Source organism: Oncorhynchus nerka, linkage group LG20, assembly GCF_034236695.1.
Source record: "Oncorhynchus nerka isolate Pitt River linkage group LG20, Oner_Uvic_2.0, whole genome shotgun sequence".
Classification (NCBI taxonomy): Eukaryota; Metazoa; Chordata; class Actinopteri; order Salmoniformes; family Salmonidae; genus Oncorhynchus; species Oncorhynchus nerka.
Genome location: NC_088415.1, coordinates 3627079 through 3647195, shown reverse-complemented (window position 1 = coordinate 3647195; position 20117 = coordinate 3627079). Strand labels below are relative to the sequence as shown.

General features: G+C 48.9%; 1 protein-coding gene across 1 annotated transcript; it reads right to left on the bottom strand.

Annotated features, from left to right (window-relative positions):
- Nucleotides 1-833: 833 nt before the first annotated feature.
- On the bottom strand, nucleotides 834-17512 carry LOC135562784 (uncharacterized). Its single transcript, XM_065005129.1, has 4 exons — nucleotides 17253-17512; nucleotides 16635-16996; nucleotides 14563-14685; nucleotides 834-2158 (listed from the first exon to the last, which is right to left on the bottom strand). Exons 1-4 carry the CDS (start codon nucleotides 17449-17451, stop codon nucleotides 2099-2101), a joined length of 744 nt encoding a protein of 247 aa, XP_064861201.1. The 5' UTR covers nucleotides 17452-17512; the 3' UTR covers nucleotides 834-2098.
- Between the last annotated feature and the right edge of the window lie 2605 nt (nucleotides 17513-20117).

Below are 20117 nucleotides of genomic sequence, written 5' to 3'. Positions count from 1 at the left end.
AAAGCAGGAGGACGGTTACAAAGCAGAAGGACGGTTACAAAGCAGGAGGACAGTTACACAGCAGGAGGACGGTTACAAAGCAGGAGGACAGTTACAAAGCAGGACGGTTACAAAGCAGGAGGACGGTTACAAAGCAGAAGGACGGATACAAAGCAGGAGGACGGTTACAAAGCAGGAGGACGGTTACAAAGCAGAAGGACGGTTACAAAGCAGGAGGACGGTTACAAAGCAGGACAGTTACAAAGCAGGAGGACGGTTACAAAGCAGGAGGACAGTTACAAAGCAGGAGGACAGTTACAAAGCAGGAGGACAGTTACAAAGCAGGAGGACAGTTACAAAGCAGGACGGTTACAAAGCAGGAGGACGGTTACAAAGCAGGACAGTTACAAAGCAGGAGGACGGTTACACAGCAGGAGGACGGTTACAAAGCAGGAGGACGGTTACAAAGCAGGAGGACGGTTACAAAGTAGAAGGACGGTTACAAAGCAGGAGGACGGTTACACAGCAGGAGGACGGTTACAAAGCAGGAGGACTGTCACAAAGCAGGAGGACGTTTACAAAGCAGGACAGTTACAAAGCAGGAGGACGGTTACAAAGCAGGAGGACAGTTACAAAGCAGGAGGACTGTTACAAAGCAGGAGGACGGTTACAAAGCAGGAGGACGGTTACAAAGCAGAAGGACGGATACAAAGCAGGAGGACGGTTACAAAGCAGGAGGACAGTTACAAAGCAGGACAGTTACAAAGCAGGAGGACGGTTACAAAGCAGGAGGACAGTTACAAAGCAGGAGGACGGTTACAAAGCAGGAGGACAGTTACAAAGCAGGAGGACGGTTACAAAGCAGAAGGACGGTTACAAAGCAGGAGGAGAGTTACACAGCAGGAGGACGGTTACAAAGCAGGAGGACAGTTACAAAGCAGGACAGTTACAAAGCAGGAGGACGGTTACAAAGCAGAAGGACGGATACAAAGCAGGAGGACGGTTACAAAGCAGGACAGTTACAAAGCAGGAGGACAGTTACAAAGCAGGAGGACAGTTACAAAGCAGGAGGACAGTTACAAAGCAGGAGGACGGTTACAAAGCAGGAGGACGGTTACAAAGCAGGAGGACAGTTACAAAGCAGGAGGACAGTTACAAAGCAGGAGGACTGTTACAAAGCAGGAGGACGGTTACAAAGCAGGAGGACAGTTACACAGCAGGAGGACGGTTACAAAGCAGGAGGACGGTTACAAAGCAGGAGGACAGTTACAAAGCAGAAGGACGGTTACAAAGCAGGAGGACGGTTACAAAGCAGGAGGACAGTTACAAAGCAGGAGGACAGTTACAAAGCAGGAGGACAGTTACAAAGCAGGACGGTTACAAAGCAGGAGGACGGTTACAAAGCAGGACAGTTACAAAGCAGGAGGACGGTTACACAGCAGGAGGACGGTTACAAAGCAGGAGGACGGTTACAAAGCAGGAAGAAGGTTACAAAGTAGAAGGACGGTTACAAAGCAGGAGGACGGTCACAAAGCAGGAGGACGGTTACAAAGCAGGACAGTTACAAAGCAGGAGGACAGTTACAAATCAGGAGGACGGTTACAAAGCAGGAGGACAGTTACAAAGCAGGAGGACTGTTACAAAGCAGGAGGACTGTTACAAAGCAGGAGGACTGTTACAAAGCAGGAGGACGGTTACAAAGCAGGAGGACGGTTACAAAGCAGAAGGACGGATACAAAGCAGGAGGACGGTTACAAAGCAGGAGGACGGTTACAAAGCAGGAGGACAGTTACAAAGCAGGAGGACGGTTACAAAGCAGAAGGACGGTTACAAAGCAGGAGGACAGTTACACAGCAGGAGGACGGTTACAAAGCAGGAGGACAGTTACAAAGCAGGACAGTTACAAAGCAGGAGGACGGTTACAAAGCAGGAGGACGGTTACAAAGCAGAAGGACGGATACAAAGCAGGAGGACGGTTACAAAGCAGGACAGTTACAAAGCAGGAGGACAGTTACAAAGCAGGAGGACAGTTACAAAGCAGGAGGACGGTTACAAAGCAGAAGGACGGTTACAAAGCAGGAGGACAGTTACACAGCAGGAGGACGGCAGGTCTCCACTCTCAACGGCGGGTTATCGTCAATCCTTTCTCGTCGTCCAGGATCTCCTCGACTCGCTTTCTCTGTGTAGAGACAAAAATAATATGAAGATGGGAAGAACTACCAGGCAGAGAGAGAAAAAGAGAGAGAGAGAGAGAGAGAAAGAAAGAGAGAGCGAGTAAGAGGTAGAGGCAGGGAGAGCGAGAGACACAGCGGGAGAGAGAGGTAGAGAGAGAGAGATGAGGAACGAGAGAGCGAGACTTGAGGAAGAGAATCATCTTTCGAGATCAACATCTGTCTGACAACAGCTGATAATCAGCTGAGGGGATGCACTGCGCCAAACCAAAAATCAACAGGAAAGATAGAGAGAAAGAGAGAGAGAGAGAATGAGAGAGAGAAAGAGAGGGGGGGAGCGAGCGAGCGAGAGAGAGAATATAGAGAGAGAGAGAGAGAATATAGAGAGGGAGAGAGAATGAGAGAGAGAGAGAGAGAGGGAGAGAGAGAGAAAGAGAGGGGGGGAGCGAGCGAGAGAGAGAGAGAATATATAGAGAGAGAGAGAGAATATAGAGAGGGAGAGAGAATGAGAGAGAGAGAGAGAGAGGGAGAGAGAGCGAGACGGCAGACAACCCTTAATGATGAGTTCGTAGTGCTCAAAACATCCTGCCACACAGGCTTCTCTGGCCTTGTTGTCATAGTATCCCCATCCCCCTCTCCTCCTCCCCATTCCCCTCTCCTCCTCCCCATTCCCCTATACTCCTCCCCATTCCCCTCTCCTCCTCCCCATTCCCCTCTACTCCTCCCCCTCTCCTCCTCCCCATTCCCTCTCCTCCTCCCCATTCCCCTCTACTCCTCCCCTCTCCTCCTCCCCATTCCCCTCTCCTCCTCCACATCCCCCTCTCCTCCTCCCCATTCCCTCTCCTCCTCCCCATTCCCCTCTCCTCCTCAACATCCCCCTTTCCTCCTCCCCATTCCCCTCTCCTCCTCCCCATTCCCCTCTCCTCCTCCCCCTCTCCTCCTCCACATCCCCCTCTCCTCCTCCACATCCCCCCTCTCCTCCTCCCCATTCTCCTCTCCTCCCTCCCCATTCCCCTCTCCTCCTCCCCATTCCCCTCTCCTCCTCCCCATTCCCCTCTCCTCCTCAACATCCCCCTTTCCTCCTCCCCATTCCCCTCTCCTCCTCCCCATTCCCCTCTCCTCCTCCCCTCTCCTCCTCCACATCCCCTCTCCTCCTCCACATCCCCCTCCTCCTCCTCCCCATTCCCCTCTCCTCCTCCACATCCCCCCTCTCCTCCTCCCCATTCTCCTCTCCTCCTCCCCATTCCCCTCTCCTCCTCCCCATTCCCCTCTCCTCCTCCCCATTCCCTCTCCTCCTCCCCCTCCCCATGCCCCTCTCCCCTCCCCATTCCCCTCTCCTCCTCCCCATTCCCCTCTCCTCCTCCCCCTCCTCCTCCCTCCCCATTCCCCTCTCCTCCTCCCCCTCTCCTCCTCCCCATTCCCCTCTCCTCCTCCCCATTCCCCTCTCCTCCTCCCCATGCCCCTCTCCTCCTCCCCATTCCCCTCTCCTCCTCCCCATTCCCTCTACTCTTCCCCCTCTCCTCCTCCCCATGCCCCTCTCCCCCTCCCCATTCCCTCTCCTCCTCCCCATTCCCCTCTCCTCCTCCCCCTCTCCTCCTCCCCATTCCCCTCTCCTCCTCCCCATGCCCCTCTCCTCCTCCCATTCCCCTCTCCTCCTCCCCATTTCCCTCTCCTCCTCCCCCCCTCCCCATGCCCCTCTCCCCCTCCCCATTCCCCTCTCCTCCTCCCCATTCCCTCTCCTCCTCCCCTCTCCTCCTCCCCATTCTCCTCTCCTCCTCCCCATTCCCTCTCCTCCTCCCCATTCCCCTCTCCTCCTCCCCATTCCCCTCTCCTCCTCCCCCTCCCCATGCCCCTCTCCCCTCCCCATTCCCTCTCCTCCTCCCCATTCCCCTCTCCTCCTCCCCCTCTCCTCCTCCCCATTCCCCTCTCCTCCTCCCCTCTCCTCCTCCCCATTCCCCTCTCCTCCTCCCCATTCCCCTCTCCTCCTCCCCAAGCCCCCTCTCCTCCTCCCCATTCCCCTCTCCTCCTCCCCATTCCCCTCTCCTCCTCCCCATTCCCCTCTACTCTTCCCCCTCTCCCTCCTCCCCATTCCCCTCTCCTCCTACACATCCCCTCTCCTCCTCCACATCCCCCTCTCATCTCTCCAAATCAAATCTATTCATGAAACCCTTTTTAGATCAGTATTTATGAAACCCTTTTTTACAAGTGCTTACACAGAAACCCAGCCTAAAATCCCAGAGAGCAAGCAATGCAGATGTAGAAGCACAGTTGGCTAGGAAAAACCCCCTAAAAAGGCAGGAACCTAGGAAGAAACCAGGCTGTCTGCCTCTCCTCCTCCTTCCACACAGGACTTGCTGTCACAGAACCCCCCCCTCCTCCTCTCCTCTCTCTCTCCCTCCCCTCCTCTCTCCTCTCCCCTCTCCTCCTCTCCCTCTCCTCTCTCCTCACCCCTCAAAGAATAGTTAAACACGTCCACACATACCCACACAGCCAGCCTCCCCACACATAAACACTAGTTTGGGTACCAGTCTCTGTAACATTCCACTCCATGTACTTCGTGTCAAATGCCATTTGTCTTCTACGGAGTGTAATAGCTCAATAGAGAGACTGGCAAACCACACACACACACACACACACACACACACACACACACACACACACACACACACACACACACACACACACACACACACACACACACGGCGGAGACAGGAAGTCCTTGTTGAACCGCCTGTGTGCCTAATGTCTCTGTATGTCAGTGAAATGTGGTCAGCATGCTGCCGAGGTCCACCTGTCTGTCGCTGTCCAATAACATATTTACATTTTCTGAAGTGCCTCGGCTCTGTCTGTGGAACAAATCATAGTTATTCACATTCCCTTCCCTTCACCTGCTGAGCTGAGAGAAGAGGTGACAGGGAATGGAAAGATAGAGACAAGAGGTGACAGTGGTTGAGACGGAGAGAGAGAGAGGAAGTAGAGACATAGGAAGTAGAGACATAGAAAGGAGAGACAGAGGAAGTAGAGACATAGAAAGGAGAGACAGAGGAAGTAGAGACATAGAAAGGAGAGACAGAGGAAGTAGAGACATAGAAAGGAGAGACATAGAAAGGAGAGACAGAGGAAGTAGAGACATAGAAAGGAGAGACAGAGGAAGTAGAGACATAGAAAGGAGAGACATAGAAAGGAGAGAGAGAGGAAGTAGAGACATAGAAAGGAGAGACATAGAAAGGAGAGACAGAGGAAGGAGAGACATAGAAAGGAGAGACAGGGAAAGGAGAGACATAGAAAGGAGAGACAGAGGAAGTAGAGACATAGAAAGGAGAGACAGAGGAAGTAGAGACATAGAAAGGAGAGACAGAGGAAGTAGAGACATAGAAAGGAGAGACAGAGGAAGTAGAGACATAGAAAGGAGAGACAGAGGAAGTAGAGACATAGAAAGGAGAGACAGGGAAAGGAGAGACAGAGAAAGGAGAGACAGAGGAAGTAGAGACATAGAAAGGAGAGACAGAGGAAGTAGAGACATAGAAAGGAGAGACAGAGGAAGTAGAGACATAGAAAGGAGAGACAGAGGAAGTAGAGACATAGAAAGGAGAGACAGAGGAAGTAGAGACATAGAAAGGAGAGACGGGGAAAGGAGAGACAGGGAAAGGAGAGACAGGGAAAGGAGAGACATAGAAAGGAGAGACAGGGAAAGGAGAGACAGGGAAAGGAGAGACAGTGAAAGGAGAGACAGGGAAAGGAGAGACAGTGAAAGGAGAGACATAGAAAGGAGAGACGGGGAAAGGAGAGACAGAGAAAGGAGAGACAGTGAAAGGAGAGACAGAGAAAGGAGAGACGGGGAAAGGAGAGACAGTGAAAGGAGAGACAGGGAAAGGAGAGACAGTGAAAGGAGAGACATAGAAAGGAGAGACAGTGAAAGTAGAGACATAGAAAGGAGAGACAGGGAAAGGAGAGACAGTGAAAGGAGAGACATAGAAAGGAGAGACGGGGAAAGGAGAGACAGTGAAAGGAGAGACATAGAAAGGAGAGACGGGGAAAGGAGAGACAGGGAAAGGAGAGACAGGGAAAGGAGAGACATAGAAAGGAGAGACAGGGAAAGGAGAGACAGGGAAAGGAGAGACAGGGAAAGGAGAGACAGGGAAAGGAGAGACAGAGAAAGGAGAGACAGGGAAAGGAGAGACAGAGAAAGGAGAGACAGAGAAAGGAGAGACAGAGAAAGGAGAGACAGGGAAAGGAGAGACATAGAAAGGAGAGACAGAGAAAGGAGAGACAGGGAAAGGAGAGACAGAGAAAGGAGAGACAGAGAAAGGAGAGACAGGGAAAGGAGAGACAGAGAAAGGAGAGACAGGGAAAGGAGAGACATAGAAAGGAGAGACAGGGAAAGGAGAGACAGGGAAAGGAGAGACAGGGAAAGGAGAGACAGAGAAAGGAGAGACAGGGAAAGGAGAGACAGAGAAAGGAGAGACAGGGAAAGGAGAGACAGGGAAAGGAGAGACAGAGAAAGGAGAGACAGGGAAAGGAGAGACAGAGAAAGGAGACAGGGAAAGGAGAGACAGGGAACGGAGAGATAGAGAAAGGAGAGACAGGGAAAGGAGAGACAGAGAAAGGAGAGACAGAGAAAGGAGAGACAGGGAAAGGAGAGACAGAGAAAGGAGAGACAGAGAAAGGAGAGACAGGGAACGGAGAGACAGGGAACGGAGAGACATGGAAAGGAGAGACAGAGAAAGGAGAGACAGAGAAAGGAGAGACAGGGAAAGGAGAGACAGAGAAAGGAGACATAGAAAGGAGAGACAGGGAAAGGAGAGACGGGGAAAGGAGAGACATAGAAAGGAGAGACAGGGAAAGGAGAGACGGGGAAAGGAGAGACAGGGAAAGGAGAGACATAGAAAGGAGAGACGGGGAAAGGAGAGACGGGGAAAGGAGAGACAGGGAAAGGAGAGACATAGAAAGGAGAGACAGGGAAAGGAGAGACGGGGAAAGGAGAGACAGGGAAAGGAGAGACATAGAAAGGAGAGACATAGAAAGGAGAGACAGGGAAAGGAGAGACAGGGAAAGGAGAGACAGGGAAAGGAGAGACAGGGAAAGGAGAGACAGAGGAAGTAGAGACATAGAAAGGAGAGACAGGGAAAGGAGAGACAGGGAAAGGAGAGACAGGGAAAGGAGAGACAGTGAAAGGAGAGACAGGGAAAGGAGAGACAGGGAAAGGAGAGACAGTGAAAGGAGAGACATAGAAAGGAGAGACAGGGAAAGGAGAGACAGTGAAAGGAGAGACATAGAAAGGAGAGACGGGGAAAGGAGAGACAGGGAAAGGAGAGACAGGGAAAGGAGAGACATAGAAAGGAGAGACGGGGAAAGGAGAGACAGGGAAAGGAGAGACAGGGAAAGGAGAGACATAGAAAGGAGAGACAGGGAAAGGAGAGACATAGAAAGGAGAGACAGGGAAAGGAGAGACAGGGAAAGGAGAGACGGGGAAAGGAGAGACGGGGAAAGGAGAGACATAGAAAGGAGAGACAGGGAAAGGAGAGACAGTGAAAGGAGAGACATAGAAAGGAGAGACGGGGAAAGGAGAGACATAGAAAGGAGAGACAGGGAAAGGAGAGACAGGGAAAGGAGAGACAGGGAAAGGAGAGACATAGAAAGGAGAGACAGGGAAAGGAGAGACATAGAAAGGAGAGACAGGGAAAGGAGAGACAGGGAAAGGAGAGACAGGGAAAGGAGAGACAGGGAAAGGAGAGACGGGGAAAGGAGAGACAGGGAAAGGAGAGACAGGGAAAGGAGAGACATAGGAAGGAGAGACAGGGAAAGGAGAGACAGGGAAAGGAGAGACGGGGAAAGGAGAGACAGGGAAAGGAGAGACAGGGAAAGGAGAGACAGTGAAAGGAGAGACATAGAAAGGAGAGACAGGGAAAGGAGAGACAGTGAAAGGAGAGACATAGAAAGGAGAGACGGGGAAAGGAGAGACAGGGAAAGGAGAGACAGGGAAAGGAGAGACATAGAAAGGAGAGACAGGGAAAGGAGAGACAGTGAAAGGAGAGACATAGAAAGGAGAGACGGGGAAAGGAGAGACAGGGAAAGGAGAGACAGGGAAAGGAGAGACAGAGAAAGGAGAGACAGAGAAAGGAGAGACAGGGAACGGAGAGACATGGAAAGGAGAGACAGAGAAAGGAGAGACAGAGAAAGGGGAGACAGGGAAAGGAGAGACAGAGAAAGGAGAGACAGGGAAAGGAGAGACATAGAAAGAAGAGACGGGGAAAGGAGAGACGGGGAAAGGAGAGACAGGGAAAGGAGAGACAGGGAACGGAGAGACATGGAAAGGAGAGACAGAGAAAGGAGAGACAGAGAAAGGAGAGACAGGGAAAGGAGAGACAGGGAAAGGAGAGACATAGAAAGAAGAGACGGGGAAAGGAGAGACGGGGAAAGGAGAGACAGGGAAAGGAGAGACAGGGAAAGGAGAGACAGAGAAAGAAGAGACAGGGAAATGAGAGACAGAGAAAGGAGAGACAGAGAAAGGAGAGACAGGGAAAGGAGAGACAGAGAAAGGAGAGACAGAGAAAGGAGACAGGGAAAGGAGAGACAGGGAACGGAGAGATAGAGAAAGGAGAGACAGGGAAAGGAGAGACAGAGAAAAGAGAGACAGAGAAAGGAGAGACAGGGAAAGGAGAGACAGAGAAAGGAGAGACAGAGAAAGGAGAGACAGGGAACGGAGAGACAGGGAAAGGAGAGACAGAGAAAGGAGAGACAGAGAAAGGAGAGACAGGGAACGGAGAGATAGAGAAAGGAGAGACAGAGAAAAGAGAGACAGAGAAAGGAGAGACAGGGAAAGGAGAGACAGAGAAAGGATAGACAGAGAAAGGAGAGACAGGGAACGGAGAGACAGGGAAAGGAGAGACAGAGAAAGGAGAGACAGAGAAAGGAGAGACAGGGAACGGAGAGATAGAGAAAGGAGAGACAGGGAAAGGAGAGACAGGGAAAGGAGAGACAGAGAAAGGAGAGACAGAGAAAGGAGAGACAGGGAACGGAGAGATAGAGAAAGGAGAGACGGGGAAAGGAGAGACGGGGAAAGGAGAGACAGGGAAAGGAGAGACAGGGAAAGGAGAGACAGGGAAAGGAGAGACAGGGAAAGGAGAGACAGAGAAAGGAGAGACAGGGAAAGGAGAGACAGGGAAAGGAGAGACAGAGAAAGGAGAGACAGGGAAAGGAGAGACAGAGAAAGGAGAGACAGGGAAAGGAGAGACAGAGAAAGGAGAGACAGGGAGGTACACATGTCTGTCTGGGAAGATTACATCAAGTTATTTTTTTCTCCTCTCTCTCTCCGTCCCTCCTCTCTCTCTGTCTCAACCCCCGTCCCTCCTCTCGCTCTCCATCTCACCTTCCGTCCCTCCTCTCTCTCTGTCTCACCCTCCGTCCCTCCTCTCTCTCTCCGTCTCAACCCCCGTCTCTCCTCTCTCTCTCTGTCTCACCCTCTGTCCCTCCTCTCTCTCTCCATCTCTTCCTCCGTCCCTCCTCTCTCTCTCCATCTCACCTTCTGTCCCTCCTCTCTCTCTGACTCAACCCCCGTCCCTCCTCTCTCTCCATCTCAACCCCCGTCTCTCCTCTCTCTCTCCGTCTCACCCTCCGTCCCTCCTCTCTCTCTCCGTCCCTCCTCTCTCTCTCCGTCTCACCCTCCGTCCCTCCTCTCTCTCTCCATCTCACCTTCTGTCCCTCCTCTCTCTCTGACTCACCCTCCGTCCCTCCTCTCTCTCTCTCTCCTGTCTCCTGCGTTGTATATAATCGATGCGGTGCCTGTTAATTTTTCATCGAATCACAGCCTACTTCGCCAAACGGGTGATGATTTAGCACTGTTGTTGCACCAAACCTAACCATATCAATGCCTTTCTTTAAAATCAATACACAAGTATATATTTTTAAACCTGCATATTTAGTTAATATTGCCTGCTAAACATGAATTTCTTCTAACTAGGGAAATTGTGTCACGTCTCTTGGTTCTGTGCAGCAGAGTCAGGGTGTATGCAGCAGTTTGGGCCGCCTGGCTCGTTGTGAACTGTGGGAAGTCCATTTATTCCTAACAAAGGCCGTAATTAATTTGCCAGATTTGTACATAATTATGACATAACATTGAAGGTTGTACAATGTAAAAACAATATTTAGACTTAGGGATGCCAACCGTTAGATAAAATACAGAACGGTTCCATATTTCACTGAAAGAATAAATGTTTTGTTTTTGAAATGATAGTTTCCGGATTCGACCATATTAATGACCAAAGGCTCGTAAGTCTGTGTGTTATTATGTTATAATTAAGTCTATGATTTGATATTTGATAGAGCAGTCTGACTGAGCGATGGTAGGCAGCAGCAGGCTCGTAAGCATTCATTCAAACATCACTTTCGTGCGAATGCCAGCAGCTCATCGCAATTCTTCACGCATTGCTCCGTTTATGACTTCAAGCCTATCAACTCCCGAGATTAGGCTGGTGTAAACGATGTGAAATGGCTAGCTAGTTAGCGGGGTGGTTAGTGGAGCTAGTTAGTTAGTGGAGTGGTTGTTCCCCTTGCTCTGCATGGCTTCTGGTCAGCGGGGTGGTGGCACCGGGATCCTCATCTCTCCCAAGTGGTCATTCTCTCTTTCTCCCCTTACCCATCTGTCTATCGCCTCCTTTGAATTCCATGCTGTCACAGTTACCAGCCCTTTCAAGCTTAACATCCTTATCATTTATCGCCCTCCAGGTTCCCTCGGAGAGTTCATCAATGAGCTTGATGCCTTGATAAGCTCCTTTCCTGAGGACGGCTCACCTCTCACAGTTCTGGGCGACTTTAACCTCCCCACGTCTACCTTTGACTCATTCCTCTCTGCCTCCTTCTTTCCACTCCTCTCCTCTTTTGACCTCACCCTCTCACCTTCCCCCCCTACTCACAAGGCAGGAAATACGCTCGACCTCATCTTTACTAGATGCTGTTCTTCCACTAACCTCATTGCAACTCCCCTCCAAGTCTCCGACCACTACCTTGTATCCTTCTCCTCTCGCTCTCATCCAACACTTCCCACACTGCCCCTACTCGGATGGTATCGCGCCGTCCCAACCTTCGCTCTCTCTCCCCGCTACTCTCTCCTCTTCCATCCTATCATCTCTTCCCTCTGCTCAAACCTTCTCCAACCTATCTCCTGATTCTGACTCCTCAACCCTCCTCTCCTCCCTTTCTGCATCCTTTGACTCTCTATGTCCCCTATCCTCCAGGCCGGCTCGGTCCTCCCCTCCCGCTCCGTGGCTCAACGACTCATTGCGAGCTCACAGAACAGGGCTCCGGGCAGCCGAGCGGAAATGGAGGAAAACTCGCCTCCCTGCGGACCTGACATCATTTCACTCCCTCCTCTCTACATTTTCCTCTTCTCTCTCTGCTGCTAAAGCCTCTTTCTACCACTCTAAATTCCAAGCATCTGCCTCTAACCCTAGGAAGCTCTTTGCAACCTTCTCCTCCCTCCTGAATCCTCCTCCCCCTCCCCCTCCCTCTCTGCAGATGACTTCGTCAACCATTTTGAAAAGAAGGTCGACGACATCCGATCCTCGTTTGCTAAGTCAAACGACACCGCTGGTTCTGCTCACACTGCCCTACCCTGTGCTCTGACCTCTTTCTCCCCCTCTCTCCAGATGAAATCTCGCGTCTTGTGACGGCCGGCCGCCCAACAACCTGCCCGCTTGACCCTATCCCCTCCTCTCTCTTCTCCAGACCATTTCCGGAGACCTTCTCCCTTACCTCACCTCGCTCATCAACTCATCCCTGACCGCTGGCTACGTCCCTTCCGTCTTCAAGAGAGCGAGAGTTGCACCCTTCTGAAAAACCTACACTCGATCCCTCCGTTGTCAACAACTACAGACCAGTATCCATTCTTTCTTTTCTCTCCAAAACTCTTGAACGTGCCGTCCTTGGCCAGCTCTCCCGCTATCTCTCTCAGAATGACCTTCTTGATCCAAATCAGTCAGGTTTCAAGACTAGTCATTCAACTGAGACTGCTCTTCTCTGTATCACGGAGGCGCTCCGCACTGCTAAAGCTAACTCTCTCTCCTCTGCTCTCATCCTTCTAGACCTATCGGCTGCCTTCAATACTGTGAACCATCAGATCCTCCTCTCCACCCTCTCCGAGTTGGGCATCTCCGGCGCGGCCCACGCTTGGATTGCGTCCTACCTGACAGGTCGCTCCTACCAGGTGGCGTGGCGAGAATCCGTCTCCACACCACGTGCTCTCACCACTGGTGTCCCCAGGGCTCTGTTCTAGGCCCTCTCCTATTCTCGCTATACACCAAGTCACTTGGCTCTGTCATAACCTCACATGGTCTCTCCTATCATTGCTATGCAGACGACACACAATTAATCTTCTCCTTTCCCCCTTCTGATGATCAGGTGGCGAATCGCATCTCTGCATGTCTGGCAAACATATCAGTGTGGATGACGGATCACCACCTCAAGCTGAACCTCGGCAAGACGGAGCTGCTCTTCCTCCCGGGGAAGGACTGCCCGTTCCATGATCTCGCCATCACGGTTGACAACTCCATTGTGTCCTCCTCCCAGAGCGCTAAGAACCTTGGCGTGATCCTGGACAACACCCTGTCGTTCTCAACTAACATCAAGGCGGTGGCCCATTCCTGTAGGTTCATGCTCTACAACATCCGCAGAGTACGACCCTGCCTCACACAGGAAGCGGCGCAGGTCCTAATCCAGGCACTCGTCATCTCCCGTCTGGATTACTGCAACTCGCTGTTGGCTGGGCTCCCTGCCTGTGCCATTAAACCCCTACAACTCATCCAGAACGCCGCAGCCCGTCTGGTGTTCAACCTTCCCAAGTTCTCTCACGTCACCCCGCTCCTCCGCTCTCTCCACTGGCTTCCAGTTGAAGCTCGCATCCGCTACAAGACCATGGTGCTTGCCTACGGAGCTGTGAGGGGAACGGCACCTCAGTACCTCCAGGCTCTGATCAGGCCCTACACCCAAACAAGGGCACTGCGTTCATCCACCTCTGGCCTGCTCGCCTCCCTACCACTGAGGAAGTACAGTTCCCGCTCAGCCCAGTCAAAACTGTTCGCTGCTCTGGCCCCCCAATGGTGGAACAAACTCCCTCACGACGCCAGGACAGCGGAGTCAATCACCACCTTCCGGAGACACCTGAAACCCCACCTCTTTAAGGAATACCTAGGATAGGATAAAGTAATCCCTCTCACCCCCCCCTTAAAAGATTTAGATGCACTACTGTTCCACTGGATGTCATAAGGTGAATGCACCAATTTGTAAGTCGCTCTGGATAAGAGCGTCTGCTAAATGACTTAAATGTCAAATGTAAATGTAACGCTGCTTCGAGGGTGGCTGTTGTCGATGTGTTCCTGGTTCGAGCCCAGGTAGGGGCGAGGAGAGGGATGGAAGCTATACTGTTACACTGGCAATACTAAAGTGCCTATAAGAACATCCAATAGTCAAAGGTATATGAAATACAAATGGTATAGAGGGAAATAGTCCTATAAATCCTATAATAACTACAACCTAAAACTTCTTACCTGGGAATATTGAAGACTCATGTTAAAAGGAACCACCAGCTTTCATATGTTCTCATATTCTGAGCAAGAAACTGAAACGTTAGCTTTCTTACATGGCACATATTGCACTTTTACTTTCTTCTCCAACACTATGTTTTTGCATTATTTAAACCAAATTGAACATGTTTCATTATTTATTTGAGGCTAAATTGATTTTATTGATGTATTATATTAAGTTAAAATAAGTGTTCATGCAGTATTGTTGTAATTGTCATTATTACAAATAAATAAAACAAATTGTCCGATTGATGGGTATCGGATTTTTTTGGTCCTCCAATAATCGGTTTCGGTATTGGTGTTGAAAAATCATAATCGGTCAACCTCTAATACATTGATACACATAGATATACACACATAGACACACACACACACACACACACATAGATACACACACATATAGACACACACACAGAGATATACACACACATACATACACACACACACACACACACACACACACACACACACACACACACACACATAGATACACACACACACACATAGACACACACACACAGATATACACACACATACACACACACACATATAGACACACACACACAGATATACACACACACACACTTATTCCGCTCTGTGCTGCAAAACAGTCCTGTAGCGTAGCATTCACTTCATCTGTCCACTTCCATATTGAGCGTCACACACACACACACACACACACACACACACACACACACACACACACACACACACACACACACACACACACACACACACACACACACACACACACAGACACTGTTTTATTTCCAAGGGAAAGGAGGGAGGGAGATATGGAGGGAAGAGGGTTGGGAGGGAGGGGCTGTTTAACCCACCTGCAGTTTGTCCAGACAATCGATGGTATTTATCTTGCTTTCCTCCGTTGGCAGCAGCAACTCAAGACGGACGGCGGTCTGGGCGCTGGACTGGCACGAAATCATTAGATTGATTTCCTGGGTCTGCATGGACGGATAGACGGATGGAGGGATGGATGGGTGGGGGGGATGGAGGGACGGATCGATGGAGGGAGGGAGGGAGATATGCACAAACAAGGAAACATAGTATTCAGGTCCATGGAGCAGAGACCGTGAAGTAATGTGGTTCAGGCCCCATGGAGCAGAGACCGTGAAGTAATGTGGTTCAGGCCCCATGGAGCAGAGACTGTGAAGTAATGTGGTTCAGGCCCCATGGAACAGAGACCTTGAAGTATTGTGGTTCAGGCCCCATGGAGCAGAGACCTTGAAGTAATGTGGTTCAGGCCCCATGGAACAGAGACCGTGAAGTAATGTGGTTCAGGCCCCATGGAACAGAGACCGTGAAGTAATGTGGTTCAGGCCCCATGGAGCAGAGACCTTGAAGTAATGTGGTTCAGGCCCCATGGAGCAGAGACCGTGAAGTAATGTGGTTCAGGCCCCATGGAACAGAGACCGTGAAGTAATGTGGTTCAGGCCCCATGGAGCAGAGACCTTGAAGTAATGTGGTTTAGGCCCCATGGAGCAGAGACCGTGAAGTAATGTGGTTCAGGCCCCATGGAGCAGAGACCTTGAAGTAATGTGGTTCAGGCCCCATGGAGCAGAGACCGTGAAGTAATGTGGTTCAGGCCCCATGGAGCAGAGACCGTGAAGTAATGTGGTTCAGGCCCCATGGAGCAGAGACCTTGAAGTAATGTGGTTCAGGCCCCATGGAGCAGAGACCGTGAAGTAATGTGGTTCAGGCCCCATGGAGCAGAGACCTTGAAGTAATGTGGTTCAGGCCCCATGGAGCAGAGACCGTGAAGTAATGTGGTTCAGGCCCCATGGAGCAGAGACCGTGAAGTAATGTGGTTCAGGCCCCATGGAGCAGAGACCTTGAAGTAATGGTTCAGGCCCCATGGAGCAGAGACCTTGAAGTAATGTGGTTCAGGCCCCATGGAGCAGAGACCGTGAAGTAATGTGGTTCAGGCCCCATGGAGCAGAGACCGTGAAGTATTGTGGTTCAGGCCCCATGGAGCAGAGACCGTAAAGTAATGTGGTTCAGGCCCCATGGAGCAGAGATCGTGAAGTATTGTGGTTCAGGCCCCATGGAGCAGAGACCGTGAAGTAATGTGGTTCAGGCCCCATGGAGCAGAGACCTTGAAGTAATGTGGTTCAGGCCCCATGGAGCAGAGACCGTGAAGTAATGTGGTTCAGGCCCAGTAATTGACATCATAATGATTGATAATACCACTCTGATGAAGAGGGAGGGCAGAGGAAGTGTAAACAAACAATTACAATAGAATAGGATAACAGGCTTACATGTTTCTCACATGAAACAACAGTGGATTTCTAGTAGGCTACGTTCATTGTTGTTGTGTGCAGAGGGGAATTATAGCCTAGCAAATGATCATGGAGCAGTTGAATTCATCTTAATTAAAAAATAAAAAAAAATAAAAATACTATGTGAATATGATGACAAGAGGTGCTTCCCAAATTAGATTGATTTCCTCGGTCTGCACGGAGGGATGGATGGAGATATGCACAGACGGGGAAACATGTTATTCAGACCTCATGGAGCGGAAGCCAATTATTAATGTGGTTCAGGCCCAGTAATTGACATCATAATTAAGAGGGATGGCAGAGGAAGAGGAAGAGAGAGAAACAAATAGAAGATAATTTGACTTCTTACCACAGGAACTTCTAAAGTGGATTTAAAGGTAGGCTTGTTTTCACTGTGTGTGCAGTCTAAGCTCGACAAGAAGCAGTTACATCCATGTGAATTATTTAAAAACCTATGTGTGCATATGGAGACAGACGGCACCCTATTCACTATCATTCTGTGTACGAGACAACTTTGATCAGGGGCCCATAGGAATATTGTCAAAATAAGGGGCATATGCATATATAGAATAGGGTGCCGTTTTGGAACAGAACGAGGGGGAGGATATCCCTACCCTCATACTCCGATACTGCAGTCTCATCTGCCGAACTCTGTTGCGGGCTTCCGCGGCCTTCAGCTGTCCTATGATCAGATCTTGCCGTTTCTTCTCTTCCTCGTCCCTCTCGTCGCAGTGATGATGACCGACAGTTGTATGTCTCTTCCCCCCAGCGCCGGAAGACTCCCATGCGGACACCCGCTGCCGAGACATCGCCATCCAGGTCTTCGCCTCTTTCGGCGGCTCCTCGTAGGCCAGGTACCGGGCCCGCTCCTGCGGACACATCACCTTCACGTCCTCTTTAGTCGCGTTCGATCTCCTCCGGTTACCACAGGGGCTGAGCTTGTTGTCACTTTTTGACGACATATCGATAGGCCTTCCTGGTTTCAAAATGAATAGGTATATCTTACCAAATACAACTTTGACAGGTTGTTAGCTACTTTTTGAAATGTTGCATATTTTAAAAAAACAAACAGCGAACTGTTGATACAGTAGCATAGTCAGTCAACAACAGTAGCAATCACAAAACTGCACTCAATGTCAAACATTTATCATCACGTAAATTCAGTTTAAAAAACGGGAGATACACTAATTTCATCAACGCATTTCCAAGAAAAGTATTGAATGTTGTTCTACCTTTCAGAGAGAGAGAGAGATGGGGGGGTGATGAAGTTGAGATCACACACACGGCGACATGTTGTTTACTGCCGTTGTCATAGAAGCACGCTGACCACTTCCGCATTGCGTGCAGCGCAGCTGCTGTGCGGAACTGGTGCCCAGTCGGACGCTGATATGGACTTTGGAAAGTCAACATTTTTGTTGTTGTTGTTGCCATGAAAATATGATTAATCTATTCGCTTTTCTTCTTGTGTCTGTTGTGTGAACGCACCTTTGGAGTGAAATTAGACTCGTTTTGTGTCTGTGTAACAGTGTGGAGGTGCATTCCGGTGTGGTGATGACTGATGGGTTTTCTCGGAACTGATTGATTGACTTTATGTAGCGGTTTATGATAACTAAAGTGGCAGGTTAGGATAATTAGCGAAACAGAAGAGGATAATTAACATAGCAGGTTAGGATAATTAATGCAGCAAGTTAGGATAATTAACGCAGTAGGTTAGGATAATTAACATAACAGGTTAGGATAATTAATGCAGCAAGTTAGGAAAATTAACATAACACGTTATGTAATTAACGTAGCAGATTAGGATAATTAACATAGCAGTTTAGAATAATTAATTAACGCATCAGGTTAGGGGAATTAACATAACATGGTAGGGTAATTAACATAGCAGATTAGGATAATCAACATAGCAGGTTAGGATAATTAACGTAGAAGGTTAGGATAACTAAGATAACAGGTTAGGAAAATTAAATAGCAGGTTAGGATAATTAATGAAGCAGGTTAGGATAATTAACTTAACAGGTTAGGAGAATTAATATAGCAGGTTAGGATCATTTAAGTAGAAGGTTAGGCAAATTAAAGTAGCAGTTTAGGAAAATTAAAAAGGCAGGTTAAGATAATTAGGTTAGGAAAAGGGTTAGGATTAGGTTTTGCTTTAGCTAAAATTCTACAACTGTAAATAAAATTCTAAAACACAAAAAATACAAATAAGAAATAAGAAGAACACAGAAAGTAAGAAGCTACAGGGTCAGTACCATATTAACAATGTACAGGGTCAGTTAGTACCATACTATATACAGGGTCAGGTAATACCATACTATATACAGGGTCAGGTAATACCATACTATATACAGGGTCAGTACCATATTAACAATATACAGGGTCAGGTAATACCATACTATATACAGGGTCAGGTAATACCATACTATATACAGGGTCAGTACCATATTAACAATGTACAGGGTCAGTTAGTACCATACTATATACAGGGTCAGGTAATACCATACTATATACAGGGTCAGGTAATACCATACTATATACAGGGTCGGTTAATACCACACTATATACAGGGTCAGTTAATACCATACTATATACAGGGTCGGTACCATATTAACAATGTACAGGGTCAAGTAATACCATACTATATACAGGGTCAGGTAATACCATACTATATACAGGGTCGGTTAATACCATACTATATACAGGGTCAGTACCATATTAACAATGTACAGGGTCAGGTAATACCATACTATATACAGGGTCAGGTAATACCATACTATATACAGGGTCAGTTAATACCATACTATATACAGGGTCAGGTAATACCATACTATATACAGGGTCAGTTAATACCGTACTATATACAGGGTCAGGTAATACCATACTATATACAGGGTCAATTAATACTATATACAGGGTCAGGTAATACCATACTATATACAGGGTCGGTTAATACCATACTATATACAGGGTCAGTTAATACCATACTATATACAGGGTCAGTTAATACCATACTATATACAGGGTCAGTACCATATTAACAATGTACAGGGATACTGGAGTGATGGAGGTAGATATGTATAGGGGGAAGGTGACAGGGATACTGGAGTGATGGAGGTAGATATGTATAGGGGGAAGGAGACTATATACAGGGTCAGTACCATATTAACAATGTACAGGGTCAGGTAATACCATACTATATACAGGGTCAGGTAATACCATACTATATACAGAGTCAGGTAATACCATACTATATACAGGGTCAGTTCAGTACCATATTAACAATGTACAGGGATACTGGAGTGATGGAGGTAGATATGTATAGGGGGAAGGGGACAGGGATACTGGAGTGATGGAGGTAGATATGTATAGGGGAAGGTTAGGGATACTGGAGTGATGGAGGTAGATAGGTAGAGGGGGAAGGTGACTATATACAGGGTCAGTACCATATTACCATATTAACAATATACAGGGATACTGGAGTAGATGGAGGTAGATATGTATATGACAGGGTCAGATTAGATACCATACAGGGAGTGATGGAGGTAGATATGTAGAGGGGGAAGGTGACAGGGATACTGGAGTGATGGAGGTAGATATGTATAGGGGGAAGGTGACAGGGATACTGGAGTGATGGAGGTAGATATGTATAGGGGGAAGGAGACATATACTGGGTGATGGAGGTAGATATGTAAGGGGGGAAGGAGACAGGGATACAGTGATGGAGGTAGATATGTATAGGGGAAGTCAGGTAATACCATACTGGAGTGATGGAGGTAGATATGTATAGGGGAACCAGACAGGGATACTGGAGTGATGGAGGTAGATAATAGGGATACTGGAGTATAGATATGTATAGGGGAAGGAGACAGGGATACTGGAGTGATGGAGGGTAGATACAGGGTATATGGGGGGGAATAGGGGACAGGGATACTGGAGTGATGGAGGTAGATATATACAGGGTCAGGGATACATAGGTATACAGGGTCAGTTAATAGATACTGTATAGGGGGAAGGGTCAGGTAATACACACTGATGGAGGTAGATATGTCAGGGGTAATACCACACTATAAAGTACAGGGTCAGATTAATACCAGGGG